This window comes from Emys orbicularis, chromosome 22 (assembly GCF_028017835.1).
Source record: "Emys orbicularis isolate rEmyOrb1 chromosome 22, rEmyOrb1.hap1, whole genome shotgun sequence".
Classification (NCBI taxonomy): Eukaryota; Metazoa; Chordata; order Testudines; family Emydidae; genus Emys; species Emys orbicularis.
In genome coordinates, this window is record NC_088704.1 from 16947388 (window position 1) to 16961891 (window position 14504).

The 14504-nt window shown below is 41.2% G+C and overlaps 1 protein-coding gene across 1 annotated transcript in view; it reads right to left on the reverse strand.

Annotated features, from left to right (window-relative positions):
- Positions 1 to 312: 312 nt before the first annotated feature.
- SSU72 (SSU72 homolog, RNA polymerase II CTD phosphatase) overlaps positions 313 to 14504 on the reverse strand; it is a 59065-nt gene continuing 44873 nt past the window's right edge. The window contains exons 3-5 of the mRNA XM_065421244.1: positions 7092 to 7231; positions 2755 to 2873; positions 313 to 907 (exon numbers count right to left, since the gene is read on the reverse strand). Of these exons, the coding sequence (XP_065277316.1) occupies positions 806 to 907; positions 2755 to 2873; positions 7092 to 7231 (361 nt within the window). The 3' untranslated portion in view covers positions 313 to 805. The remainder of the gene's footprint in view (positions 908 to 2754; positions 2874 to 7091; positions 7232 to 14504) is intronic.

Sequence of the window (14504 nt, forward strand, 5' to 3'; positions counted from 1 at the left end):
GGCCCTGATTCCTGCAATGAAATGTGCATAAGCAAATCCCTGCACCTGTATGGAGTCTCATTGACCTCAGTGCATCTCACTGCAGGATCAGGGACTTTGCAGCTTGCCCAAGGTGATCTATGAAATCTTTGGCAGAACCAGGATTAGAAACTGGAACTTCTAAGTCCAAGTTCAGTGCCATACCCTCAACCCACGTTCATTTGTTTGAACCCACTTTTCTCTAATGCTGTTTTAGAGACCTTGAGTTTCATCACAAGGAACCAACATGCAGTTATCCAGCTTCTGTTCTGAAAACAAAGATAGGGAGGAAATGGAGATTTTCATTTTTATTGGATGCTCCCAATATCATCTCTAATAATATACAGATACTCATTTCCCATTCACTTCTTTGCATATTCCAGCCATTCAGTCAGTTTCATTAAAAGAAGGAAAAAAATGCACAACTGAAATAAAATAAATTTGTAAGCTGGAAAAATACAATATAAACTGTATCATCCAAGAAACATTCTCTTTATAATTAAAATCCCACTTGTAACAATTAAAGTAGGATTTTAAAAAAATCTTGATTTTTATTTTTAAATAGGTGGCCTTTATGTATATTTTTTTTTCTCATTTTCATATGTACAATTCAGCAGGTCTCTCTGCCTGCCTGTGGCAGAACACCTGAAACGTAAAAACAAACACTGAAAAGGAAAATTATTAACAAAAAAAGTTCGAAGTTCATCTTCCGGGAAAGTACAGTATGGTCAGAACGTTACACACATGCTTCTTTCATCTGCATTAAGGCCTAAGCGACGGACGTGCTTTAATAAAAGCAGACAGTGTGAAGAAAAGTCCTTCCACTTTTCTCTTCAAATTCCTGTAACAGCTCATCTATTTCGTTTTCCATGTCTTCTGTGTGTTGTATCTAAGAAGAGGAAGAACACATCAGTAATTGACATCAGAGGATGCTGATGGAGTTTGCAGCAAGGCAGCTCCTCTTTGTTTAGGTTTATTTCTAAATCTGAATTTGGGATGGACCAAATTATAAAACATTAAGGACTTCATTGGCAATTTGCCAGTAATCCTAAGGCTGCACCCAATATGTAGATACACATATGTATTCTTTAACATACAAAACAACATGCAACTATAATATTGACATGTAATTTGTACCACATTTGATTACTAAAGATGTGGCTTGGTTGTTGAGTTCAGTACTAGCAACAAAAACAAATCCTCAAAGGAATTCAGGCAGACAGACTGGCACATTGGGCCATATTCACACTGGAATCAGAACCATTTTTCAAACAAACACAGTGGCCCCATATACACTAGAAAGACCATTGTGCGAGGCAGCAGGTTACAATACTGTTGTCCCCAACCTAGTTACAATTTAGTTCCATTTTGCAATGTGGATGGCATCTTAATCCTATTTCAACACACAGCCAAGAGTTGAGCCTGATTACAAAACACAGTCAAGGTCCCATCTACATTGTGATCCTCGTCCCCGAGTACCTATATTAGCAGTGGAGGCGTCTAACATTGTTTCCCTAACTAGTGTGGCCAGGAATTCTCTTTTGTCTGAGGACAAGACATAAGACAGAGAGACTATATATGACCTAAGAAAGTTACATCTACAGCCCTTCTAGCTCCCACTCAACATATTGGTGATATTTTTCTTCAGATCAGACTGGGCAACAATAGCATAAAAAACAAACCAATTTACTTAGAGCATATTCTTGGCAGCACTACATATGAGCATGTTCCTGGATCATGCGACACGAGGAGACCTCTCCTCCACCCCACCCCACCCAACATTCCCTGTGAAAGAATCAAAATAGCTGCAAGTTCCACGCTAGGTGCAAGCACACACAGGAGACTTGAGAGCTTTAAACATGGCTTTGCCATCTCATCAAGCCTACAGAAGATTTTGGAGACTGAAAGTGTGTGTGTGTGTGTGGCATCAAGAGAATAGACCAGACTTCCTGTGGAATTCCAGTCTGCCATGACAGTGGAATATTGAGGCTTATTAGCGCGTGGAAGAATTTTCCCTTTGCCCTCGTGGACACAATGCTAGATTTCTTCAGAATGTAATGCATCAGCCAGAGAAGATATAAGTGTTGATTAAATAAGTTGGTAGGGCCAAGAATATTGAAGGTGGAAAGTAGAAGCTACCAGCTGCTTAAGCATTTTATCTCTTCCCCACCACACACACAAATGAGGGATTTGTTCAACACTCTGAAAAGATGCACTCCTCATTCTTGTAATGCCTCAGAACTGAACATCTAAACTGAATCACTGTATATTAAAAGCTTGTGTCGCAATGAACATAAGCCCCTCTAAGTATATATGGTTTCTATGCACACAATGAAGTGTTAGCACATCTGGGGTTCAACGTGTAGTAAGTGCTGATGTGTGCAGGCTGTGCAATATTGGATTTAAACAATAGTAGCTAAAAGCATTGCGTATTCATTCAAGCACAATGCCCATGGCTAATTATATATTTGTTTTAAACTATTTCTTCCCTAGAAAAACATTAATTCAATGATGATTCATCCATCTAGGCATATCCGCTCTGAAGCGAATCTTAGGGAAGGATTCGGGAAGCATCAGTCTGTCAATATGGATTTTGCTTCAGGTAAAGATTCACCCAGGTTAATCACCTACCATAGGCAGTGCTCCAAGAAGCATCTTTAAGTAATTTAAAAAAACAAAAACCTTTTAATCAACTAAGTCCAAGGTGCCCATAGGGCATGAGAACTTTATACTTACACACTGACATAGCTCACAAATAAGGAAAGCTCCCAGAGTCGCCTCCTCATGATTATCCTGAATGTCCACGTTAATCACATGTACGGGTTGGCATGTCTCCTGTTCTCTGGAATTTAAATCTAGTTGGGAACACCACACAAAACAGCAACACTTTAGAAAACCATCAGGCTTTAAATGGACATCCAAGAAAATATTTGTAAGGCCTTTATGGGGAGAGAGGGCTACAGTAACGAAACAGGTCTTGTCCTGTCTCAGTCCTCCCTGAATCTTGTTTTAAGAGGTCGGGCTAGTTTATGTTTTTCTATTTGGCTGTGCAGTGCCCCCAAGTATTCAGTGAAGCAAAAGGAGATTGGCTATAAATAAAATAATTGAACCTTGCAGAAGGACACGAGAGTTCACCTGCCCAAGCACAAAAGTTACTTGCCCAGCCTTTACTCGGATAATCATAAAGACCTAGGCCAAGATTTTCCGAAGTGACTGGTGATTTTGGGTGCCCAACTTGAGACACCTTAAAGAGGCCTGATTCTCAGAGAATGCTGTGCAAATATCCTATGCAAATCAGGTCCCTTTAAGGTGTCTCAAAAGCCAGGACTCAAATTCACCAGTCACTTTTGAAGTAACTGGCCTTAATGTGTTTCACCCACAGATCAAAAAAGCTAACTCTTCCCAGGGAAGCAAATTCTGCAAGGCTGTGGAATATCTATTACTGTGGTGCCTCGCTACTCTATAAGCGTCTAGTGGTGTGCTCTGCATTAACGAGAGGCTCTCTTTCCCGCCCACCTCCTGCAACCTCAGCGTAGCAAAGTTAGCCAAAGGCTCCGGTTTAACATTTCATCATCCATTCATAGCAGGAGCGATGCAGCAGCACTCAAACTCTCGTTCATTTGCCAATTATGAAGAGTCTCGTCACACTTGGAAAGAGGTGCACAATGTGTAAATTGAATGAGCAGTTGCCTGCCACCGCCGACCCTCAAAGAGAAAACGCTCTTCTAAAATACTAGAGCAAGGGCTGTTCTTTGTGAGCAGCGGGTGCTGAATTTAGGGGCAATTCATTCAGATCTCAGGGGGCTTACTCTCATAAAAGCCAAAGTGGTTCTAAGCCAGCTCCCTTAAAGTGCCCAGAGCTCTGCAATAGTACAACTGACAGAAACCTGAAGTAAATATACAGTGCTTCGGAGAGCTGGCAACATGCTGATGATGGACTAAGCAGGCAGGCAAAAACTTTTATTTAAACATATAAGATACTGGATTTGGTTGGCTGCTTTATGAATTTAAGATAACTCCTCACCATTTGTGGGATATTGCATGTTGAATGGTTATCCAGGAGGCTGGGTTCTGTTCCTGGTACAGACACTGACTGTATACCCTCAAGCAAATGATTTAGCCTCATGGTGCTCATTTCCCCCATTTGTAACATGGGGACAATCCCCCTCGAAAAAGCACCATGTAAGTGCAAAGCACTGTTACATCTATACTGTATATTCATACTCCCCATGCTAATTTTACCATTGGCTGGAGCCAAGCACACTGAATATTAAGGGACAGTATTTGTAGGGATGTTTAATACAGGAACTTTGTCTCCTGTGGAGTAATAAAGAGACTCTTCTAATGAAACCAGAATGCGTTCTTCATATTTGGTGATGGCAATGCTGACCAAAGATAAATGCAGGGCAACAGTTCCAGCAGAAGCTCCTCTAGTGATTTGGCTACACTGCTCCATTCCTGCCTCCGCTCTCACTTCTAAGCACCGTTACATTTGCATTAGCTGTCAGTGTGAGGAGGCGCACGCCCATGGCTCCTCAAGATTCTCCAAACAGCCCCTCTGGCACACTCAGCTGGGCTCTGTCAACAGTGGCAGCTGTTCTGTGACAGCATTAAGAGAAACAGGTAAAGAGGGCTTCAATTGAGAAAGAACCACCAAGAAAGCGATTGAACCTCCATTTCCTTGGGCATGTCACCTCTTGGCTTTGTTTACCCCATCTACAAGATGGGGATAGCACGTCTCTACCTCTCTGGCACATTATAAGGATTGTTTAAAGGCCTTTACCATGGAGAGAGCGGTGTAAGTATTAAGCATTCACTATTAGGCAACTGAATGGTTGCTTACTTAGTGTGACATGAACCAGTTTCCACTTCTCTCAATAAAAAACAGACTTAACATTTCTTGATACCATTAAGCATTGGAGATAGCGCTCAGACTATAGGATCATCCATGCTATGGTTTTAAATAAGTTTATAATCAGGTTGTAATGGAGCTGACTCCATATATCCACACACAACACAGTTAGCCCATGGCTTCTGACTGTTTTGGCATACCTTGCTTCAAACCTGCTTACGGACAGGGTTGTAACATGATTGTCAGGCAGTAACTGGGCTCTAGTGCAGGTCTGCTGAAATGCAGATGGGACCCTCTAACCATGCCTAGCTAGCTAAGAAGATCTGGATGACCTTAAAAACTGGTGTAATGGCAATGGGACAAAATTTAATAGTGCAAAGAGCAAGTTCATGTACTTAGGGACTAACAAGAATTTTTGCTATAAGCTGGGGATTTATCAGTTGGAAGCAACAAAGGAGGAGAAAGATCTGTTGTATTGGTTGATCACAGGCTATCAGCCATGAACGTGATGCAGCCGTGAAAAAGGCTAATTCAATTTTAGCATGCATCAGCCGAGATATTCCCAATAGAGATAGAGAAGCGTTAGTACCATTATACAAGGCACTGGTGAGACCTCATCTGGAATACTGTGTGCAATTCTGGTCTCTCATATGTTTAAGAAAAATTCAAACTGGAAGAGGTAGAGAAGGGCTACTAGGGTGATCAGACGAATGGAAAAAACGTACCTTACGATGAGACTCAAAGAACTTGGCTTGTTTAGCCTAGCCAAAAGAAGGCTGAGGGGAAATATGATTGCTCTCTATAAATATATCTGAGGGATAAATACCAGGGTGGGAGACGAGTTACTTAAGTTAAGCGCCAATGCTGACAAGAACAAATGGATATAAATTGGCCATTAACAAGTTTAGGTGAAGGTTTCTAATAGCCTTGGAATAGCTTTCCAAGGAGAGCAGTATGGGCAAAAACTTAACTGGCTTCAGACTGAGCTCGATAAGTTTATGGAGGGGAGGTATGATGGGACTGCCTACAGTGGCACGTAGCCCTTCTGTGACTTCTAGTAGCAAATATCCCCAACAGCCGGTGATCGGGCACTAGATGGGGAGGGCTCTGAGTTACTATAGAAAATTATTTTCCAGGTGTCTGGCTGGCGGGTCTTGCCTACATGCTCAGGGTCTAACTGATTGCCAGATAAGGTTGTGATGGAATATTCCCCCAGTCAGATTGGCAGAGACTCTGGGGGGGGGGGTTGCCTTCTTCTGCACCATGGGACATGGATCACTTGCAGGTTTAAACTAATGTAAATGGTGCATTCTCTGTAACTTGAAGTCTTCAAATCATGATTTGTGGACTTCAGTAACTCAGCCAGAGGTTAGTGGTCTATTCCAGGAGTGGCTGGGTGGGGTTCTGTGGCCTGCAGTGTGCACGAGGGCAGACTAGATGATCAGCCTTAAAGTCTAGGAGTCTTCCCACTGCCAGGATTTGCATGGGGGGAGGAAGGGATATCACATGGTGCAGTGCTCTGTGAGAACACCCACAACCCTCTGCCCCTGGCAGTCTTCAGATGAATCAGTAATCTGGGGAAAAATCTAGGCAGCTCTCCTAGAACCAACAGACCCAGACAGTTATGTATTATGGAGATGTGGACAGGCCAACCTAGCTGGTGAGACACTGCTGAGTGGACACACTGAACCTGTGTTCACCATAGTTATGCCAGAGCCTCTTAACGTCGTCTGAACTGTAGTAGAGATGGAGCAACTGACACACCTAGACTTTTGTATGGACTCATTTGCAAATGGCAACTTCTGCTTTCAGGGAAGTAGGTAGGAGGGTTGTCTTGCATCTCTCTCCTGCAAGGCGACACCCACTCCATAAAGGCAGGATGCACCATATTCAACCTGCTGGGTTTCCATCTTCAGAAGCATTTGGAATCTTAGTCTGTAAATATACTTGACCTTCAGGATAGCTCCTCCAATCCCACCAACCCCTTACCTGTTTTGATGGCACGTGCACAACCCACTAACATCTTTTACAGATATAGTTGGCATTTTCCCAGCTAGCCATCACCTTTGTGACACATCTGACCCCAGATAAGGGACTGTTAGTCTTTTCCCAGATGCATCTTCCAGCTGACGCCAGATGGGTTGGATACAGATGTTTCCAATTTGAGAGGGACTAAAAGGGTAATTGAAATAAACTTATTTTAACCATCCAAGGTCCTTACCTTCTACTACTTGATCATAGACTCTTTCTTCACAAGTTAGAATCAGATCAAACACATCTTTGCAGTTCTGGAATCTTTCTGGTCGTGGCTTGATTCGCTTATTTCTGTCCAACATGTGTAAAATCCCATTCTGTGTATATCTGAAGTTTCTAGAGTTAAGTAACTTGGAAAGTAATTTTTTGTTCTTTCAGTAAAGTAAATGCTTCCATTACTCTTTATTTGCCTTTGTTTGCTTAGAAGCTAATAATTAGGACAAAAAAAACCCAAGGAAGAGCTAAACGTTGTCTCCTATTTGAAAAGATAAAGGTCAATGAACTTAACTGAACTCTACAGCAATCTCCTAAAAGCTGGAAAGACAACCCACTCCGGAAAATTTCTTAGAGTCTCTGGAATACACAGCCACCTTCACAGAAATGTACTATTACTGTCAGTACGGAGGCAAAGATGACCCTCGAAGACTCTCTGAAAATGAAGAAACTTCTGTCTTTTATGGAGCGAGTTCTGTAGCCACAATACTTGAACAATTAACGACATGTACCCGTTTTATATACATAAAAACGTGTGTCTGTTTGCTTACAATATTTCCAACAGTCAGGGCCTGTATGTTAAAAGCCAGTCATATTGTGCTCTTAATGCTAGTTGCAAACATGTGTGGGACCTACTCAGAACTGGGTTTTTATAACCGATCTTCCTATGGGAATTAAAAAACCCAAAGGAGAAAAGTGCCTTGAAAATATGTCACCAAGCCTGGGTGTGCTGGAGAAAGACAGTGATTTATGCTTATTGGAACTTTATACAGTCTCCATATGAAAGGGATGAATTTCATCTGCTGCTTAGTATCTATTTCAGTGGTATGACTAATCTCAGGGCCAGGATTCACACACTGCATTCCAATTCCATACAGGAATGGGACATACTGCTGTCAACACCATCATTATCTTCCCAGGCTTCTGAAATATGTGGTTTCAGTAAGATGCGCCAGCATACAGGGCCATTTTAACCTGTGGCTCATTTAGGCTTTTTGTCAAACCACTGCAGAATCAGGCCTCTGGGATTTATCCTTTTTTTTTTTTTTTTTTTAAACTGTTCAACATACAAAGTCTTGCTATAATTTGAAACCTTGGTGAAAGACCATTTATTTCCAGACACTCCATTTCTAAAAATAGGTATTTTCTGAAGGTAATGAACCAAACTTAAAGCCCCTTAGGCAAAACCCCATCTGGAGGCAAAGTTTCAGATGTGGATTAGGAACACCAAAAATGTGTGGATAGAAGAAAACCTATTAGCCAATGCACATCTCTCTTCTCACCTTAGAAGAAGCAGTGATACTTACAAACAAGTCTTTGGAGAATGCAAGTTTGCACTAGTTATTAACAGTGTAAAGATGCACCATTTACAAATGTGTGATTTTTGTGTATAGGAATTCCCCTCTTTAGTAGCCAGACCCTTTCTGATCTTGAATCTTGCAAACGTTGAAGTGAGCTATCCATTCTTGCATTCTTTACAGATTCATACTCCTCCCCGATCCCCTCTAACTTCTTTTCTAAAGAACACACAGACCTAGTTTCTAAATCTTTGAAATAATTTAGGACTCAAATCCCTGTATCTTTCATTTTGGTTATCCTGCGAGTTCTAAAATTCCCCTCTGCTGCCTGGGTAACTGGATCTATACAGACTATCCCAAATCCATTCTCAAGTGCTGTTGAAGGAACTGCATGAAGTCACTTCCTCTAACCTACAGGTGCTCACCTATGCCCTCCTGAACTCTGATGTTTAATAAAACATAAAATAAAAGTTTTGAATTGCATTAAAAATTAACCCCACCTCCTCTGCCTACTCAGTGTTCTGCTGTATATAGAGTAGATATTCTATTTTTATTATTTTGGTCTTTCACTATCAGCTTACATTCTCTGCAGTGTATTGTCCAGACCACTTGCCTAACAAAGACAACATTCTTCTGAATGTCTTTTGCTCTTCAAAAGAAAGATTGGTGCTGCCCTTTTTATATCCTCAGCCAATTGTCATCTCACTGCATGTTTCCTTCTTCCAGATCACTAACGAAAATCACTCCCCCAAGCTTTGGCTATCCCTTTCTCAAAAACGCTTCCACATGGAATTATGACTGGTCTACAATGGCCAATTAGTTATCTACTCAAATAGTTCTGCAGCACTTACTAGGTCCATAGTTTCACCAGGTCACTCTTGGTTACATCCTTGAAAAGCTCCACTGGATTTACTACCCACGTTCTTCCTTTTGGGAGTCCATGTTTATCATCCTTCTGTTTTAATGGACGTTAGTTCCCCGGACGTGCCTAAAACATATGCTTTCCTTCTACTCTCCAATCCATCAGGTATGCCCCCAATTTCTGCTTCCTTCAGGATCCTGAGTTGGATCCCATCTGGTCCTGGATTTTTCTGTCTACATACTCTCTTAATCACATGCTCTGGCACAATATCAGCTGCTCTTGGGTATGTTTCCTTTCTAAGATAAAATATGTCTTTGGCATCTGTCCTTTAGAACACTAAGGCAGGAAATTAAATTTACTAAAAAGCCCACACAGTCAAGTTTTACCTCTTCTGCCAACTTACAGCTACTTTCTCCCAGGGGCCATCTGCCTGCATACAGAATAAGAGGCCAGAAACAAGTATTTTAAGACTTGTGCCATTTTCATATAGCTCTTATTATACACACTGCACCTGAAAAAACAACCATACCACACGTTCAATGAGGGGAGGTGGTAATGGTGAGTGTTTGCATTATGTACTCATGATCCTTTTCTTTCCCTCATCACAAGCTGGGGTGAATTTCAATATGCCTTGATGGTTTGACACTTCTGTCACTACCTCCACTATGCTTGCCCAGATATCTTGAGAGTCATTTGAGTCAGACCTTCCTCTTCTGCCCAGTGTCCCATCCCCACCGTCTCCTACCCTATGCATTCTAGACAAATTTTTTGGCATAGCCACCTCTCCAGATGGTATCCACACTCTTTTCCTTTGACTTTTGAACAGCAATGCTGGCTCTCAGCTACAGCAGCAATCTCACCACTATGATGTTCAGCAAGTCATCACTAGAAGCATATGCATTTCTCCAGGATGTTTTCAACCAAGACAAACCACTGCTTGTCAACTATATTATGTCCACTTTACATCCTTGATCCCACCATCTTTTATAATGGGCCTGATTCTGATCTCTTACCACTGTAACTCCACTGAAGTCAATGGAATCCCACAAGGGTGAAACTGAAGCATGATTAGAATTAGGCTCAAATGCGTTTGATTCTAGTCAGAAAATGTTGCCTGCATGCGCACCTAATTTCTCCAGTACCCTTAGCACTACATACTAATTTTTAGTCAATAGGACACAAGCTATTTACATGAGCAGTCTCTCAATTTTACTAAAGATGTATTGTGTTCATTTCTTGGTATGGAGAAACTCTTTAGGTCTGTAAAATTTTAAGAACTCAACTCATCAGCTGTCCTCCACTTATTCCACACAAAGCCAAAAAGATCACAATGAACAGTAAAACAAACTCAACTTTAAACTAAGTTTTGTTTTTAAAGAGATCATCTCATAGAAGGTTATACTCTGTCCTCCCACCCAGTGGATTGTCCCAAACAAGAGTAAGCCGACCCACTGTTTGCCCCTCTAATCAGTTTATTCATAACCTCTCAACTCATAGAGTTCAAACACAGAGATATACAATATCGGTGCTATCAGTATTGGTTGGCAGATATATACAGGCAAGTCCTCAGCAAAGTGAGTGTCTTACTTCAATCCTTATAGTTAGCAATATGTATCTTAAACCCTCACAAGCAATTCAGCACAGCTGGCAGTGTGTGTGCTGAACAGACAACTCGGAGCTCAGACTATTCCCACCTCAAAATCTAGCTCGATGCCAAAGCCAGGGGAAGTACCTGCCTGAACACGTTTAGGTTACATGTCACGCTGGCACCTCCTTTTCTTACTCCTCTCAAACACAGCTTCTCATGCTTTCATCCACACTAAAGAAGCTATTCTTACGTGCAGCACAGAAGGTGGCTTAGAATCTGATGTCAAGATGTGTTGTATAGTAAGAGGACACTTTGGTATATTGCTATACAGTACTGGCACAGGTATTTAAGACATCAACAGGGATTCTTTGTAGCCAACTCTGAACAGTGCAGCAACGTCCTATCATTATAAGGTTTAGTCAGCTACTAAAATATTAAAACAGTCTTGGGCTTCCAAACCATGGTGATTTGATTAAGAAAACTGGATCAAGCCATCACTTTCTCTGAACACCCACCCAAAATAACTTCTACAGGACTGCATTTATATTGGGTTTGTTTAGCATGAAGCACTGCCAGTGGCCGACCTGAGCTGCAGGGTTCTCCTATCCTATTGTTGCTGCATTGTCTCTCTTCTTGCATAACGAGCCCAGCTCTCCTCACTTAAATGAATGTAAAACTGGAGTAAATTCATTGCAGTTAGTGGAACTGTGCCGATGTTAAACCAGTGTAAGGAGAATGAGGCAATGCAGCATAACCTGAGCCTTTTACACATTCTCAGTTGGAATTATCTTCATGCAAACATTTCTCTAAAACATTTCTCTAAATTCTAAATTTATCTAAATATCTTTGCTTCCTATTTCAATAAATTATCTAAAAGATGTATTTCTGCTATTCATCCTGACAAATCTCATTAAAAATTTAAAGAAGTTCGCTTTATCCAAGTATCAGTAATCTCTCTCTCTTACTAGTTTGTGCTTCTAACCAGTTAGATGTGTGTCCTTTTTCGTATTCCCAATTCCCCATTTGAAGTTTTCCAGCGGCCTAAGGATTTATACGTCTATGATTTGCAACTATTTCAAAAGTTGTACTAAACATGTTTAAACAGAGTGAATCATGTAATAAAATACAGATACAGTGGTTTGGGGGTTTTTTTGTTTTTTTGTTTTTAAACAAACCAAAAAATGTATGGCTTGAATGTGTTAAAGCCAGGCTCTCTGTTTATACCACAATAAAGTTATTCACCACCTTTGAGAACTGTAGTTATTCTAAATTCTATTTCAGAAGTTAAAATTTAAGAAAAAAAGTTAGAGCATAGTCGATCGTACTAAAGGCTAGGTTCTCTCCCCAAAGATTACAAAGGAGTCTAGTAAGAGTAATATTCTGTTCTTCGTGAAAACAGCATGATCGGAGACGTAAAATACTGTGTTAGTGCAAACTTCTCTGAGGGTGGGATAACACTGTTCTGTATGGTTCCCGTATAGTTGACCATTGACAATTCTGGAACAAGGAAATACAGAGATTTTAAGGAAATCCACATTACCATCACAGAGGACAGAAGTCACTGTGAGCCTCACACTCAGACCCTGGAAGCAATGCTAAGTCAAGCTGCATTAAATGGAAGAGATCCCTCAGAAGCTGACTTGGTGTCAGCATCCAGATGTTTTCTATTCTCTCCCACATAAAAGATGCACCTGCACAGCTGTACGTAAAACCTAACCCAACTCTAAACCTGTGGGTACCATTTTCAGGGATTAGGATTTTAACTGGAGTACACTTCATATATGGAACCACAAGGGGACAATAAGAGAAAAGGAAAGTCAGGAACAAAGACAAGGTGGCCTTAACGGGAAACTGCCACCTGTGAATAAGGGCGGGGGGGGGGGGGGGAAGAATTACCACCATTCAAGCTCACAATGATGTAAAACTCTAGTTTTACTTTTGTAGCAAGGCGACAGCGAAGCTGTGATCTTGGCCAGGGCATCAGATATTCTAGTGATATTTGGAGCACAGAAAGCAGCTAGCCTGAACAAAGCCCATTCTTTTGGTGTTAGGATTAGGAAAAAGTCATGCACTTGATGGTGGCAGATTTCTTGTAAGCACTTTGCATGGCAAAAAAGAGTGCAAAGTTTGCGGAGACAAGAGACTTAGATTGTTAGAGAACTTTCAGATACCGCAGAATATTTGTGTTCTGGACATCCCAAAGTGAGGCCAGATTCCTCACTTCACACCAGGGGGAATCAGAAGCAATTAACTCCATTAACTTCAAGGGGAGTTACCCCAAATTTACATCAGGGTATCTGAGATCAAAATCTGCCCCTCTGTTGAAGTGTGAAAGGGTTTGATCACAGAAATCAGCAAAAATGGCTTTTGAAAGATCTAACCCAAAGCTAGTGATCAATGCTATTATTTTTCCTCATGCATTAACCTACTACTGCACTATGAAGGGCAAGCACCCGAAAAAGGGAGATTTATTAAAAGAACTCCTGCAATATCACACAAAATTTGCAGCAAGGGCAGTTTAGGTTGGACATTAGGAAAAACTTCCTAACTGTCAGGGTGATTAAGCACTAGAATAAATTGCCTAGGGAGGTTGTGGAATCTCCATCATTGGGGATTTTTAAGAGCAGGTTGGACAAAACACCTGTCAGGGATGGTCTAGAATGATAATACTTAGTCCTGCCTTGAGTGCAGGGGACTGGACTAGATGACCTCTCGAAGTCCCTCCCAGTTCTATGAAATATACAGACATATTGTGTATTAAATAGTACAGCCGCCTAGTAAACTTCCCTTTAACAATGAAACATTAGTCCAACTCCCAAAACTGTCCTGCAATGTGACATCACTGGGAATCTCTGATCGGGGAAGGCATGGAAGTAGAATAGCAGGAGTATTGCAAGTCAGGACTTAAGTACATTAGCAGATGTGTTCACAAAATGAGCCTATCACATGCTTTTATCAGTCCTGTCAGTTACATTAATTAATACTAAACTTTGCTATGTATTTATTAAATCCAGCATGACGACAATCCTAATTAATGAAACCAACTCTGTATAATCTTACCTTGCAATGAAAAGGGATGACGTTCTTACACTAACATCCTGTTAGTTTAAAAAAGAAAAGAGTTACAGGGGAACTAGATGACTCAGTGAGTCAGTAATGAAATAGGGAGCTCTACACCATTAGGTTGCCAGAAGTTACCACCCTCTGATGGCCAACAGGGAAAGAATGGGAGCTTCTAGTCAAGTTTTCAACACGTCGGTGGCCACGCTGCAAAAAACACACACACACAAAAACAAAACCACACCTATCAGCGCTCGCCATTGGACCCATTGTGAACAGTCTTCAAGAGACCAAGAACAGCAACTGAACTCCTCTTTCACCTATGGATGTGGACCATTCAGAGAAGGACTGAAGCACATTGGTGGGGGGAACCAAGGCGGAGGAAGCTAAAGGCCATAATGTACATTTTGTGGATAAAGGCTTCCGTCTCCAAGACTTTCATCCCAGCACCTTTCACAAGCATTAAAATAGGGAAGTTACTATAAAAAAATAAAAAATAAAAGGTTATTCTTGCCAGTGTCATAGGATATGGTTTCCTGTGCTACCTCAGCCAGACCATGGCAAGAACTACTTATATAT